Genomic DNA, 15,346 nt, shown 5'->3' with positions numbered 1-15,346 from the left:
ATGGGATAACTGAGTTTGCAACAAAAGTGCAACTAGGGCTAAAACCCAATGAAATAAAATAATAATAAATAATGTGCTTCTTAGCAGATTTCTTAGCTTATCATAACAGACCTAAGTTTGGGAGAACTAATGGTAAATGGCTGTTTTTATATAGCGCTTTTATCCAAAGCGCTTTACAATTTGTTACTCACATTTTACCCATTCACACACCGATGGCGGAGGCAACCATGCAAGGTGCCAACCTGCTCATCGGGAGAAATTAGGGGTTAAGTGTCTTGCTCAAGGACACATCGACACGCTGCCTGGGAGGAGCAGGAATCGAACCGGGAACCTCCGGATTGCCAGACGACTGCTCTACCTCCTGAGCCACTGTCGCCCCTAATGGGATAACTGGGGTTGCTTGCAACAAAAGTGCAACTAGGGCTAAAAACCCAATGAAATTAAATAATAATAATAAATAATTATGCTTCTTAGCAGACTTCTTAGCTTAACATAACAGACCTAAGTTTGGGGGAACCAATGGGATAACTGGGATTGCAATAAAAGTGCAACTAGGGCTAAAAACCCAATGAAATAAAATAATAATAAATAATATGCTTCTTAGCAGATTTCTTAGCTTAACATAACAGACCTACGTTTGGGGGAACTAATGGGATAACTGGGGTTGCAACAAAAGTGCAACTAAGGGCTAAAAACACAATGAAATAAAATAATAATAATAATAATAATAATAATAATAATAATAATAATAATAATAATAATAATAATAATAATAATAATAATAATAATAATAATAAATAATATATCCTTCTTAGCAGACTTCTTAGCTTAACATGCAGGGAACTAATGGGATAACTGGGGATGATGTTTGCTCCTGACAAGAGTCTCAAAGTCTGGGGTGATGGTAGACAAAGCAACTCTGAGGTCATGCTCAATGTCCAATCTGTTCCCCCGCTTTGTCTTCAGCTGGACCAGAGCTGAGAAGCCACTTTCACAAAGATAGGTAGTAAAAAAAAAAAATTCACACACATCCGCGACCCACTCAAAATGGCCCCGCGACCCACTTTTGGGTCGCGACCCACCAGTTGAGAAACACTGCTCTAAAGCACTTAAAAATGCTTGATTTAACCCTTTAGTCCGCTTTGACCGCTTTTCCGCCGTCCCTGCTACACTCGGGACCAGTACACTAACGTTAGCCTATAGCTCCGCCGTCCCTGCTACAGTTGGGACCAGTACACTAACGTTAGCCTATTAGCTCCGCCGTCCCTGCTACAGTCGGGACCACTACACTAACGTTAGCCTATTAGCTCCGCCGTCCCTGCTACAGTCGGGACCAATACACTAACGTTAGCCTATTAGCTCCGCCGTCCCTGCTACAGTCGGGACCAGTACACTAACGTTAGCCTAGTTAGTGTATGTTTGTCCCTGCTACAGTCGGGACCACTACACTAACGTTAGCCTATTAGCTCCGCCGTCCCTGCTACAGTCGGGACCAATACACTAACGTTAGCCTATTAGCTCCGCCGTCCCTGCTACAGTCGGGACCAGTACACTAACGTTAGCCTAGTTAGTGTATGTTTTGTGTATTCCAGTAAAGCGTAATTCCTGCAGAATTTTTTTCTTTTTCTGGAAGTTTCAAAAAACGAGCATTTTTCAAAATGGTATCAAACGGAAATGTACCGATTAAAAAACAATCCGTTTCGACAATGTTGACTGCAAACAAGTCATTGATAAGCGACGGGCGTATTAGACACATAGCCATAATTTAAGATATAGTTTATGCGTTCGCAAATGTGATCGCCCTCCCATTGACTACAGCGCTGGCACTCAAGCGCTATTTCTGGCGCCCCCTGCTGGCACTCAAAGTACACTTTTTTTTTTTTTTAGGCATGTCCATTAAAAAATTTATTTTCATAACACGATAATTTGCTGTGCAATTAATTAATCTAATTAACGCAATAAACTGACAGCCCTAATGTAAAGATGATGTGCTCAAGCCTTCTGTAACACTATAGTCATTCTTCAAGATAGTGGAAGTTGAAAGTGAGATGTCTGATTGATGATATACAACTGCACTTCCTGTTTACTGCAACTACATGACACGCACCCTACAAAAGTTCCCTCACAAAACATCCATGAGTGAGTGACCACAATTTGCCACGTAGAGCCCAAGGTGTGAAGACATGTTTAAAACAGACATGCATGGTTTGCCTTGATAACTATCAATCAAGTCCGTCTTTCAAAACATGAAATAAACACAAAAAGTGCAACAAAAGTGCAACTATTGCTAAAAACCCAATGAAATAAAAGAATAATAAATAATATATGCTTCTTAGCAGATTTCTTAGCTTAACATAACAGACCTAAATTTGGGGGAACTAATGGGATAACTGAGTTTGCAACAAAAGTGCAACTAGGGCTAAAACCCAATGAAATAAAAGAATAATAAATAATGTGCTTCTTAGCAGATTTCTTAGCTTATCATAACAGACCTAAGTTTGGGAGAACTAATGGTAAATGGCTGCTTTTTTATATAGCGCTTTTATCCAAAGCGCTTTACAATTTGTTACTCACATTTTACCCATTCACACACCGATGGCGGAGGCAACCATGCAAGGTGCCAACCTGCTCATCGGGAGCAATTAGGGGTTAAGTGTCTTGCTCAAGGACACATCGACACGCTGCCTGGGAGGAGCAGGAATCGAACCGGGAACCTCCGGATTGCCAGACGACTGCTCTACCTCCTGAGCCACTGTCGCCCCTAATGGGATAACTGGGGTTGCTTGCAACAAAAGTGCAACTAGGGCTAAAAACCCAATGAAATTAAATAATAATAATAAATAATTATGCTTCTTAGCAGACTTCTTAGCTTAACATAACAGACCTAAGTTTGGGGGAACCAATGGGATAACTGGGATTGCAATAAAAGTGCAACTAGGGCTAAAAACCCAATGAAATAAAATAATAATAAATAATATGCTTCTTAGCAGATTTCTTAGCTTAACATAACAGACCTACGTTTGGGGGAACTAATGGGATAACTGGGGTTGCAACAAAAGTGCAACTAAGGGCTAAAAACACAATGAAATAAAATAATAATAATAATAATAATAATAAATAATATATCCTTCTTAGCAGACTTCTTAGCTTAACATGCAGGGAACTAATGGGATAACTGGGGATGATGTTTGCTCCTGACAAGAGTCTCAAAGTCTGGGGTGATGGTAGACAAAGCAACTCTGAGGTCATGCTCAATGTCCAATCTGTTCCCCCGCTTTGTCTTCAGCTGGACCAGAGCTGAGAAGCCACTTTCACAAAGATAGGTAGTAAAAATAAAAAAAAATAAAAATTCACACACATCCGCGACCCACTCAAAATGGCCCCGCGACCCACTTTTGGGTCGCGACCCACCAGTTGAGAAACACTGCTCTAAAGCACTTAAAAATGCTTGATTTAACCCTTTAGTCCGCTTTGACCGCTTTTCCGCCGTCCCTGCTACACTCGGGACCAGTACACTAACGTTAGCCTATAGCTCCGCCGTCCCTGCTACAGTTGGGACCAGTACACTAACGTTAGCCTATTAGCTCCGCCGTCCCTGCTACAGTCGGGACCACTACACTAACGTTAGCCTATTAGCTCCGCCGTCCCTGCTACAGTCGGGACCAGTACACTAACGTTAGCCCATTAGCTCCGCCGTCCCTGCTACAGTCGGGACCAGTACACTAACGTTAGCCTATTAGCTCCGCCGTCCCTGCTACAGTCGGGACCAGTACACTAACGTTAGCCTATTAGCTCCGCCGTCCCTGCTACAGTCGGGACCAGTACACTAATGTTAGCCTATTAGCTCCGCCGTCCCTGCTACAGTCGGGACCAGTACACTAACGTTAGCCCATTAGCTCCGCCGTCCCTGCTACAGTCGGGACCGGTACACTAACGTTAGCCTATTAGCTCCGCCGTCCCTGCTACAGTCGGGACCAGTACACTAACGTTAGCCTATTAGCTCCGCCGTCCCTTCTACAGTCGGGACCAGTACACTAACGTTAGCCTATTAGCTACGCCGTCCTCCCGGCTACAGTCGTGACCAGTACACTAACGTTAGCCTATTAGCTCCGCCGTCCCTTCTACAGTCGGTTCCACTACACTAACGTTAGCCTATTAGCTACGCCGTCCTCCCGGCTACAGTCGGGACCACTACACTAACGTTAGCCTATTAGCTACGCTGTCCTTCCGGCTACAGTCGGGACCACTACACTAACGTTAGCCTATTAGCTCCGCCGTCCCTGCTACAGTCGGGACCACTACTGTAGCAGGGACGGCGGAGCTAATAGGCTAACGTTAGTGTAGTGACTACACTAACGTTAGCCTATTAGCTCTGCCGTCCCTGCTACAGTCGGGACCAGTACACTAACGTTAGCCTATTAGCTCCGCCGTCCCTGCTACAGTCGACCACTACACTAACGTTAGCCTATTAGCTCTGCCGTCCCTGCTACAGTCGGGACCAGTACACTAACGTTAGCCTATTAGCTCCGCCGTCCCTGCTACAGTCGGGACCAGTACACTAACGTTAGCCTATTAGCTCCGCCGTCCCTTCTCGAGGAAAGCACTGCGAGTGTCTCTCGGCCGCGGGCAGCGCCATATAAACTAATACTCGATGTTCATGATATAGTACAGTACTACATCTCGGGTAGAACAATCCGCGATACATAGAGTATACTGGATATATCGCCCACCCCTAGCTCGAACAGGGAAAATACCGCCCCCTATCGTCTCTCCGGATGGTATTGCACCCATTGGATTGGACTGAATGAAATGGATGGGAAAAAAAGAGTCCGGAATCCACATTTTACTTGTCAGGCATGTAACCGGAGACTATCCCATTCATTGCCGAGCCGCAGAACAGCGTGGAATATGTGTTTCCAGTACTCAGCGTTGGATCAATAAACGCGATCGATATTTGGAATGGCGATCAGGAATTGGAATAATCTTTTTGGAGAACATCTGATCTGAGGTAAGGAATCCATTTTACCAGTCTTGGGATAATCAGAGTTTTTTTTCACCTATATCTCAGCGTGTCCCATATGTGTGTGTGTGCTGATCAGGAAATAAGATAATAGATTTTTCAGCCCGCTTCTCTAGCGTGCATAAGTACACATATACTATCGATAATCTAGCGTTTATTTGAAAACGATTCATAAATAGGCCGAAAAATTACAACGTGTTTTGTGTATTCCAGTAAAGCGTAATTCCTGCAGAATTTTTTTCTTTTTCTGGAAGTTTCAAAAAACGAGCATTTTTCAAAATGGTATCAAACGGAAATGTACCGATTAAAAAACAATCCGTTTCGACAATGTTGACTGCAAACAAGTCATTGATAAGCGACGGGCGTATTAGACACATAGCCATAATTTAAGATATAGTTTATGCGTTCGCAAATGTGATCGCCCTCCCATTGACTACAGCGCTGGCACTCAAACGCTATTTCTGGCGCCCCCTGCTGGCACTCAAAGTCCACTTTTTTTTTTTTTTTTAGGCATGTCCATTAAAAAATTTATTTTCATAACACGATAATTTGCTGTGCAATTAATGAATCTAATTAACGCAATAAACTGACAGCCCTAATGTAAAGATGATGTGCTCAAGCCTTCTGTAACACTATAGTCATTCTTCAAGATAGTGGAAGTTGAAAGTGAGATGTCTGATTGATGATATACAACTGCACTTCCTGTTTACTGCAACTACATGACACGCACCCTACAAAAGTTCCCTCACAAAACATCCATGAGTGAGTGACCACAATTTGCCACGTAGAGCCCAAGGTGTGAAGACATGTTTAAAACAGACATACATGGTTTGCCTTGATAACTATCAATCAAGTCCGTTGAACCCTTGCACTGAAGAACCATTATACGGTAAGTACATTTTGAAATCTTTTGGACAGCCCCATGTATTTGCAGTTCTGTATACATAGTGGCTCCGCTCGGCGTCACTCATGCACTATCCTCGCATATGTGCACGCGCACTGAATAAAATACCACAATGTACCTTTATCCCAGTATTCGTCTGACCACACCCCTCGTTAGCTTACCTTCATAAGCAGGTGTGTGGTCACCTGCTCTCCTTCTCGCTTTCACCACAAGGAAGTGCCTCGGTAGTACCCCACTTGACGTGTTGTTAGTTGAAAAGAGTTGAGACGTGTTTACATTGTGCTTAGTTTTTTCTTCTCTCATAACTATTCAAAAAGAAAAAGCTAAGTCATAATGTCTACTTCGGAAAGTAGACCCACTCTTCACCAGCGGTTCTCCATTCCCGCCTCTGTCGTGCGTACTGGTGCGGGGCTGCTGCCACTTTCGTGGTTGCCGACCCAGCCCAGGAGACAGCCGATGGATAGTTTGCCTCTCAGAGGAGCCGAGGCATCGGTGCCGTCGCCCCGGCGATGGCATGATCTCGACTCTGGTTCCAGGGAATCGTCCGTTGTTGAGCGGACGGTTCTTTTGGTTCCGGAGGATTTGCGACGCAAGCTTTTCGCGTCTGCCCGTTCACATCGCAAGATGGTGGCATGCAGACGCGAACGGCCTGGGTTTGGGGAATTGCTGGAGACCAGCGAGGATGCGTCGGGCTCTGCATGTCCGATGGAAACTGAGGATTTCATGGAAGAGTCGGACGGATTCTTGTTTGAAGGCCCTGTGGAGGCGAGTATCCCTCCTGTCCAGGAAACACCGGAGGGGGGAGAAATGTCTCCTTGGGGCGCCTTGTTCGAGGATGTCTGGGAACCACCTCGGCCTCTTCGGCAGGATGCCCTGCTATCAGCCACATCAGACTGTGGCTCCTCAATTAGTCGAAGCCTGCTGCATGTGAGGGATGCGGGTTCGGTGGAGGAAAGTCAGCAGGGGGAACTGCGAGCTTTGTTTCCCGAGCTCATGGCGGTAGCTGCCGCTGCCGCAGCCATTGCCTGCTCCTGCCCCCGATGATCTCATAGGTCATCTCTGGCAGCGTCGCCCGGTGAGAGGGGTGGACGTTGTCTACCCATTTTTCCCCTCAATGGGGGCCTATGTTCGTCAGGGTCAGGCGGTGTCTCACATCATGGGACTTACCACCGCCTACGCATACCAGTTACGCGGGTGTCGGGGTTGGTCAAAGGTATGAGAGAGGGCGTGCCACGGCTTGATAGGCCGATGGCCCCTCTCCTCTGTCCGGATGTGGTGTGGGAACCATTATGCAAGCCGGTTCTCCATGGAAGATCGGCTAGGCGATTGGCATATTGGGGTGACCAGTCATTTATCGCTGGTACAAAATCGCTGGCTGCGGCTTCTAACATCGCCCACCTGGCTAGATTTGTATCGGGGATAATGACGGGCGGCACAGGTCTGACCGAGGTAAAATGCGATCAGATCACCCAGGCGGCAGGAGCTGTCCTGCATCTTACCCAGGTGCAGGCCATAGCCTCGGGGAAGATGCGCGCCCTGGCCACCCTGACCCAGCGCCACCTTTGGCTGGAGCAGGCTCGAGTGCCGGAGAAGAAGAGAGCCCCTCTTCTGACGGCCGACCTCTCCGATGCTGGATTATTCGGGAAGGCCCTGCAGCTGATGACCTCAACGTGCAGAGAGATGGCAGAGGAGCGGTCCGTGCTCCAGCCCCATTTTCCGCCTCCCGTTCTTGCCGGTGGAGTCAGAAGGCTTCCACGACGTCGAGCTCCCTCCGCCGTGCCTACCACTGCCTCCGCCGCCACTGCTGGCCCCTCCAAGAAGGCCAGGAGGAGAGACGGCGATTCTGCTGCCGCCGGCCCATCCACGACCGGAGGAGACGGTAGGGAACGCCGTGACCAGCAGCCGATTCACTACCGTCCCTCCGGGGCTTCTCGGGGTGGCAAAACCCGAGCTGCTCGAGGCGGCAGACGCCGCTAAAAGTGACTTTTCCCCCTGTGGTCCCCTCTACACCCTCCCCGGCCCACTCATGATTTTGTGCCGTAAATAATAAATAAAAAGTTCCCTAAAAAAGGGGACTATATTATTGGCCAAACAAACTGTTTATTCACTAATACAAATGATGGGGTTGCGAAATGTGAATCTGCATTATTACATTGAGAGATGAGTCGTGTTATGATATTAAGCAAGGTCTGCAAGCATACACTCAGTCATAGAAAGGTTCTATTAGCCTGACGCTCCACATGCAGGTAGAAGCTGGTGGTATGTTCCGTTGCTTAAGCAAAGTAATGTTGAGCCACAACACTGTTGTGTTAGTTGCAGTAATACTCGTGCACACACGTTCAACGGCTTGGCCGTTACTCTCTCAGTGTTTTGCTATGTGCGACATAGAAAGCGGGTGTAGGATTCACACACACACGACTTGTTTTGTTGTAAATCCTGTTCACATTCCGTGGGTAGCGGGCATTGTATTAGCTTATGCTATACTTTGGCTTTCTACCGAAGGTCTCAAAATGCTACAGTTGGTTTTTGGTGTGTAGGGAAGAAGGGGTTGTGTGAGGGGGTGCCGAATAAACCCCTCCTTCCCACTTGATTGGTTTAGGGGATTTTTTTTCTTTCTCATTTCTGCTGAACCAGTCGGGGCCGAGCCGTTCAACGTCTTGGCGAGGGGAGGGTTATCTTGACACGACTCCTATTACAAACAGGAGTCGTGTACAGGGTTTCCCCCCGTCATAGCATATACGTTGCTATGGCGACGGCTTCCATGAGTTGAGATCTTTACGTAAGGTTTGTGGTGTTAAAGTGTCGGGTTAGAGCGTAGGGCTTACGGGTCTGCTACGCTCGATTTTATGTGTAAACTTGAGTCAGTTGGTCACGTGACTCACAGTTGACATGTCTTTTTCATAACTGCGACTCGTGTGGGAAGGCTTCTGGGGAAGTTCGGTCTATACTCTTTGACAAAAGGAGTGACTAGATGTAAAAATATAAACAGTTTTTACTCCCAGCTGTGCAGTTGGGTTTATACTGTTGATGCTTCTTCTTTATTGTTATAAAGAGTTGGAGTTGGTTGCATCTCACCCCTCTTGTCGTTCCCCTGGGCGCCTTGGGGATTCAATGAAAGGTCTAAATAGCCTATTTATTGATGTGGATATACCCGACGCACACATAGTGCTAGTTCGGGATGTTCTGTTGGACATTAAGCAACTGACTGCCGCGCCTTGGTTGCTTGGGGTTAAAACAGCGTTTTTATAAAGCAACTGGGATGGGGGTTTTTCCTCTTCCGACGACCTGTGTGGTTGTCGACGGATTCTCGTTCATATCGGGGGATGATGACAGAATGGATCTGAACATACGTAGAAGGGTTTCACGCCCTGGGGGTGGGCCGCCGGGCGCGGTTCGCACCGAACGTCTGGGTGGCGCCTTCTTTTCATGTCTAAGATCAACACGCATGTCTGCCCCTTCTCCTGGAGTTGGCAGATCGGCGTGGTTAGGGCACGGGACTGGTTCTGGACATGCTGGTCTGGATCAGTTGCACCCGTTGTCCGTCCGGGTGTCACAGGGTTAAGCGCTATGGAGCCCTTGTTGGGTACATTGTATTCTACACTGTCGTAATGGCTTACGGCCGTGCCAACCTGTACACGCCCGATCTCGTCAGATCTCGGCCGCCACGCAGGTTGGTCTTGGTTAGTACTTGGTTGGGTGACCTCCTGGGAATACCAAGTACGGGGTGTTTGGGGCTGGTTCTCCATTTCTTTCGCTCTTCTCTTACGCGTGGCGAAGAGGGGCCTGTTGGGGTGGTCTTTGACCTCCTCGGGGGATCCTGTGCTCCCCGTATCGCCGGGCCCGGTCCGGAGTAATGTTTTCGTTGACACGTAGGCCCGGGATAACCCTGTTGGAAACTGAAACGGTACTGCGGTGGGCCGCAGGTACGTTTTGGAGTTTTTTTCCTGAGGGGTTATGGGACCGACCACCGCATAGGGTAATGCCTGGGTGGTTGGTTCTCTGGTGTGTCGGTGCGGCGTCAACTCCCGGGTTGCCCGGTTGAGTGTGCCCCTGCACGTTCGTGACGTCTGCCAATTGTGTCAGCCTTCGCTTTGAGGGAGGTTTGTCATAGTGACGACAGCGCCAGCATACGCCCCTTCCGCCGGGGCGGCTGTGTTCAGCTGTCCCCTCTGGCGCCTGTCTCGTCCGCAGTCTCCAGGCTCGGGTTAACAGCCTGTTGCCTGGTTTTTTCCCCGGTGCGCTGCCTGCTTCCGTGGTAAGTCTTGTTATTTCGGCCGTGCTGACTGTCTGTACTGCAGGGTCAGTATGCCAGGCGGTGTACTATTGGGGGGACAGGGCCCGCTCGGCTGAGGGGCCTTTGTCCGAATACGCTGGCGATGTGGGGGGCGGGGTCACTAAGTGCCCACCTGGTGGGGTCTTGATGCTGGCATCATGGACTTCTCCGGGCCCCCGTTCCAGGGGGTCCAGTCCCTTTGGTGGGTCTGGGCCTTCCTTCGCGCTCCGCTGCTACGGCCTTGCCACGGGGTTGGGTTTGCCCTTGACCCCGTGATTCTGGGGGCAGTAACGAGGTTGTTCCCTCCGTTCGTTCCCGGGTGGCATGCGGGTTGTGCGTGTGTGTAGTCGTGGGGTCAGGCCACGGTCTGCTCACCCTGTGCGTTGAGTTGCTTGAGTGCCTCTTCGCACGGTCGGGTCCGTCGCCCTCCCGGGAAACCTCCAATAGGGGGGGTGCCCTCCATTAGGGGGGGGTCGGGGGGGCTCGGCCCTCCCTGTTCTGATGGTTGTGGGGGGCCTTCAGCGGGGTGCATTTGTCGGCCGGTGGCTCCCGCTCGGCCTCCCTTGTGCATGAGTGACGCCGAGCGGAGCCACTATGTATACAGAACGTTAGGTTATGACTATAACCAAGTTCTGTTAATAGTGGGGACGCTCGGCGTCCGACGCCGCTGCAGCCCTTGACCTCACCTTGTGGTGAAAGCTTGGGAAGGAGGAGAGCAGGTGACCACACACCTGCTTATGAAGGTAAGCTAACGAGGGGTGTGGTCAGACGAATACTGGGATAAAGGTACATTGTGGAATTTTATTCAGTGCGCGTGCACATATGCGAGGATAGTGCATGAGTGACGCCGAGCGTCACCACTATTAACAGAACTTGGTTATAGTCATAACCTAACGTTTAAGTGAATGTGACATCACCAGAAAGTACTCAGCCTCACTACTGTCTTTAACTATGAATGAACACCATACATCATACATACTTTGACTCAATTAACCCTTTCAATGCCACGGACGACATATCTAGTTTTATCAGCCCCCCCATTGAGTGCCCACGACGACAAATATCGTTTTCTTTTTTTATTAGCGATCTGAATTCATATTTCATCAACCGAGTTTCCCGTTGGTACACCAGCCCCTACAGGAGCCCAGAATGGAGAAAAGCGCCCCCTATCGTCTATCCCTGTGTAACTGCAGGTCAGTCGCTTAGACTGACCTGGGATCTGTAGAGGCGGAGCCAACTGGCTCCTTGTGCTGGCAAGCCGTCTGATGAACATGGAAGTGATCGCGGGACGGAAAGCAGCCTGGATTATATATTCACAGCAGCCAATAATCAATCAATCAATCAACGCAATCGATATTTGGAATGGCGATCAGGAATTGGAATAATCTTTTTGGAGAACATCTGATCTAAGGTAAGGAGTCTATGTTACCTTACCAGTCTTGGGGTAATCGGAGCTGTATTCGCCGAAATAACAGCGTGTCCCCTATGTGCCATGTGTGTGTGTGTGATCTTGCGGGAACGAGATAATCGATTTTTCAGCTTGCGTCTATAGCGTGCATACGTACAGATATACTATCGATAATCTAGCGTTTATTTGAAAACGATTCATAAATAGGCCGACAAATGACAACGTGTCTAGTGTATTCAAGAATATTCCAATAAATGCTGTTTATGAGGATATCTTTCTATCTTCCCGGAAATTTTCGAGAGAACGATAGCTTTTCGAAATGCTATAAAAAGGATATGAACAGATTAAAAAACAATCCGTTTCGACAATGTTGACTGCAAACGAGTCATTGATAAGCGACGGGCATATTAGACACATAGCCATAATTTAAAACATAGATTAGGCGTTTTTAACGCTAACATTGAAGTGGATGGTGGCATTCAACAGGGTAAATCAACGTTAATCAAAGGCACTGAAAGTGTTAAGGTTAACTGAAGGACTACCGGTGGCCCAGGACTAAGCATACTTTGTGTCTGCAAAACCAAAACAGTGAGTAATGATGACTTACATGGACTTTCTCCAGAGTGGCAACAAACAGGTGAGTGACTTTGCCCATTTGGCGAAATGCAAGGCCTGTAACTGGGCAGGTGCCCTCGTGCAGGGTGAGAGTTTTACTGTGCCTGTCCCTGGTGATGTCGCCCTTGGTCAAAACCACACTGCCATCTGTGAAGCCTGCAAGAACACACAATCTCCATTTACACACATCATCCATTTACAAAAACAAGAAAACACAACATGGGAGGGGAACCAGTAGCTAGGATGCCATTGACCCAGATGTGATGGACAAAGGTAATCTTGCAAACAAAGTCATTAAGACATGGCTAATTGAAACTGTAGCTGTCAAGTCGTTTTTTGTAATTCAACAACGCCACCAACAAAAATACAATACAAATTTGCTTTGGTCATCTTATGACAGTTTAATGCAAACACACCTTGGGAGGTACTTGCCGCACAAGAAACCTATTCAATCGTTTAGTCAACACACATTTGTTTTTTTTATCTACTCTCTCGCCATTTTCTATTTTTCTCCCATCCCAATTTCGTATTGTCCAATTATACCCTCCTCTGTCTCGAACGTTGTTAGGCCATGCCTCCCACTGGTCGGCTGCAATGTGGACCAAGCCTTGCATCACGTGTCCCCTCCGGTACACGAGGAGGCAGCTGTTGCATCTTTTCACCTGTACAGCGCGATCTCTCAGCGGCGAGGAGTAACGCGTGGGAGGCTCACGCTGCCGCTGTTGCTTCCTGATTCTGCTGTACAGGCGCACCAACCGACCTGTAGGAGTCGCTGTCCACAACGTCCGATCCCCACCCACCGGCTTTCCCACCCCCTAATACACGACCAGCCAAGCCGGAAGCAACGCCGAGAGCTGGGCTCGAACCCAGCATCTCCTGCGTTAGTGGCGAGCGCCTTGCCCACTGCGCCACTTAGCCGCCCCAGTCAACACACATTTGTCAGATAAATCAATGGAAGCCTAGCTGACAGCCTGATCCAGCATATGCAGATTAAGTAGGCTATATATGGTATGACCCCTTTGGGGAAATTCAGGGATATGTAGCTTACCAATGGCCATAAAGTTGAGGTTCTCGTGTACACTCAGGCATGACACTTCTGTTGGCTTGTGTCCAGGAATTGCAGGAAATATCCTGGTGCACAAAGGATTTCCACTGTCTCGCTTGTCTAGATTCCAAACCTTCACCTGGTAAACAGGAATCACATTCATATTAGTGCAGTTTTAGATAGACTAGGTGCTTCAATAACAGAGTATTGCCCCATGCTTTGCGTTTCTCTAGGAGTCTCTACACTTACTAGGGGGTTTATTCCGTGTTCGTCTTGCCCCACAGAGACCAGGATACTGTGCTGCTTCAGTTGATGGAGATGTGTCACCCGTAACTTGTAGGCCTGAAAGGAGGTCAACTGCAAGGATCGTGTCAAAAGCCAGATCTGGCCATCCATATGTGATATTACAGGGTTAAGGTCAGGACGGAGCATGTCAAAACTGTGTGTTAAAAGTGTTGTAGCAAGAGACTGGATGGTGTATACAAAGATGTGTAAGCAATAATAACATAAAATTATACAGTTAACTGTTGGAAGTGTACAAATAACGGCATGGCTAACAAACTAGAAGAATTTCGTTTTAGGTTTAATTTTCCTTTCAATTGCATTGACAACCAACATTTTTATTGTGCTTTTCTTAGCCCTAAGCACCATGCTTTACGCATTGGTTAAGCTCAATCTGTAAATAAAAACATAAACAAATTGTGTAGCCCTAGGCCCCTAGTACAACCAAAAATGAAAAAGAAAAAAGGGAATGAAACGTGTTTTCCAAACCCGAGCTCTTTTATGCAAGAACTAAAACTAGGTGACAGGTTTAGAATAGTTTCTTGTATGGGCTTCAAATGTTTGTTTGAGTAAAACGGGCAATCTTATGATTTATAATAGTTTAACAAGAAAGCCCCAAACGGCATATTCCATCCACAAATAAAAGCTCTTCAAGAATGTTGAATATACCCATATTTGTATGTTCAAATCACATGGTACATGGAGTTTGATTAGTTAATGACACCATTAACAAGTGACCTCATACAATTTCCACCACACACCGAGCTAAGTTGTGGGTTGAATTTGATTCAGCTTAAAAGTTAGTACTACTTTATTTCCCGTCATTGATAATATGACAGAGGTTATGTGATCTAGATCTACATACACCCTGACTCTACACTAAAACAAGAGGATTATGACTATCTTAACAAAAGTGTTTTAATAATGCAGATTGTTGGTACCAGACTATTTGACATGAATCTAGTTGCCTCAAAAGGCTGACTCTGGATTCATGAGGTTGTCAAATAACGTAAATGTTGCTCGTTTCAATGCTAATGTTGTGCTAGCAATCAAAGCCTTTGCGCATTATTAAGGATATCTCCAAGAACAATGTGGCCCCTGCCGGAATCACACGCCGATATTCCACTTGGAAGGACGAAGTTTTTGCCATTATCTCCAGAATCCTTCACTGTGTCTTTGTCAAAAAACACAAATCTTCTCCATTGTAAGAATGCAGCCATTTTATTAGCAGTAGCCAAACAGACTAGCTTGGGAGGATTTAAGGTCATGTGATACACAGCAGAAGTCACGTGATGGCCCACCACGCTGTCAGAGTGTCGCTGTATTTACTAGCCTCCTCGCAAGCCACACGGAATCTTGTACGATTTCAGAATCTTGCTTTGTGAAATCAATGATGCACGATTTATTCTGGCTTGCGATGCGATGTATTTTACTGCATGAATGAATGAATGAATGAATGAATGAATGAATGAATGAATGAATGAAAACTATATTCTAACAGATTGCAGAATGGATACAATACAGTACGCCTCAAGTACGCCGCGGGACGCCTGAATACTTTTACCAACGGATTTCCAGTTCCGTATTCGCGTTCTGCGCTCTGATTGGCCACTGACGTTTCTGGTCACGCCAATCGTGTGACGGCAAGTTATGCCACTGGTTAAGCTTAGGCACTCTTTCGAAGTTGGTTAAGGTTAGAGTTTGTCTTAGAGCAGGGCGATGGAACACCAGCCCTGATTCCAAACTCTAACCTTAACCAACTTCGAAAGAGTCGCCCAAGCTTAACCAGTGATAAACTA

General features: G+C 47.1%; 1 protein-coding gene across 1 annotated transcript in view; it reads right to left on the bottom strand.

Moving 5' to 3' along the window:
- vps11 (VPS11 core subunit of CORVET and HOPS complexes) overlaps positions 1-14,781 on the bottom strand; it is a 65,183-nt gene extending 50,402 nt beyond the window's left edge. The window contains exons 1-4 of the mRNA XM_084319797.1: positions 14,626-14,781; positions 13,515-13,663; positions 13,269-13,404; positions 12,213-12,376 (exon numbers count right to left, since the gene is read on the bottom strand). Coding sequence (XP_084175923.1) covers positions 12,213-12,376; positions 13,269-13,404; positions 13,515-13,663; positions 14,626-14,767 — 591 coding nt within the window. The 5' untranslated portion in view covers positions 14,768-14,781. The remainder of the gene's footprint in view (positions 1-12,212; positions 12,377-13,268; positions 13,405-13,514; positions 13,664-14,625) is intronic.
- Between the last annotated feature and the right edge of the window lie 565 nt (positions 14,782-15,346).

The sequence above is a fragment of the Notolepis coatsorum genome (assembly GCF_963971535.1).
Source record: "Notolepis coatsorum genome assembly, chromosome: 8".
Lineage (NCBI taxonomy): Eukaryota > Metazoa > Chordata > Actinopteri > Aulopiformes > Paralepididae > Notolepis > Notolepis coatsorum.
The sequence above is the reverse complement of the archived record's forward strand: the minus strand, read 5'-3'. Positions and strand labels throughout refer to the sequence as shown.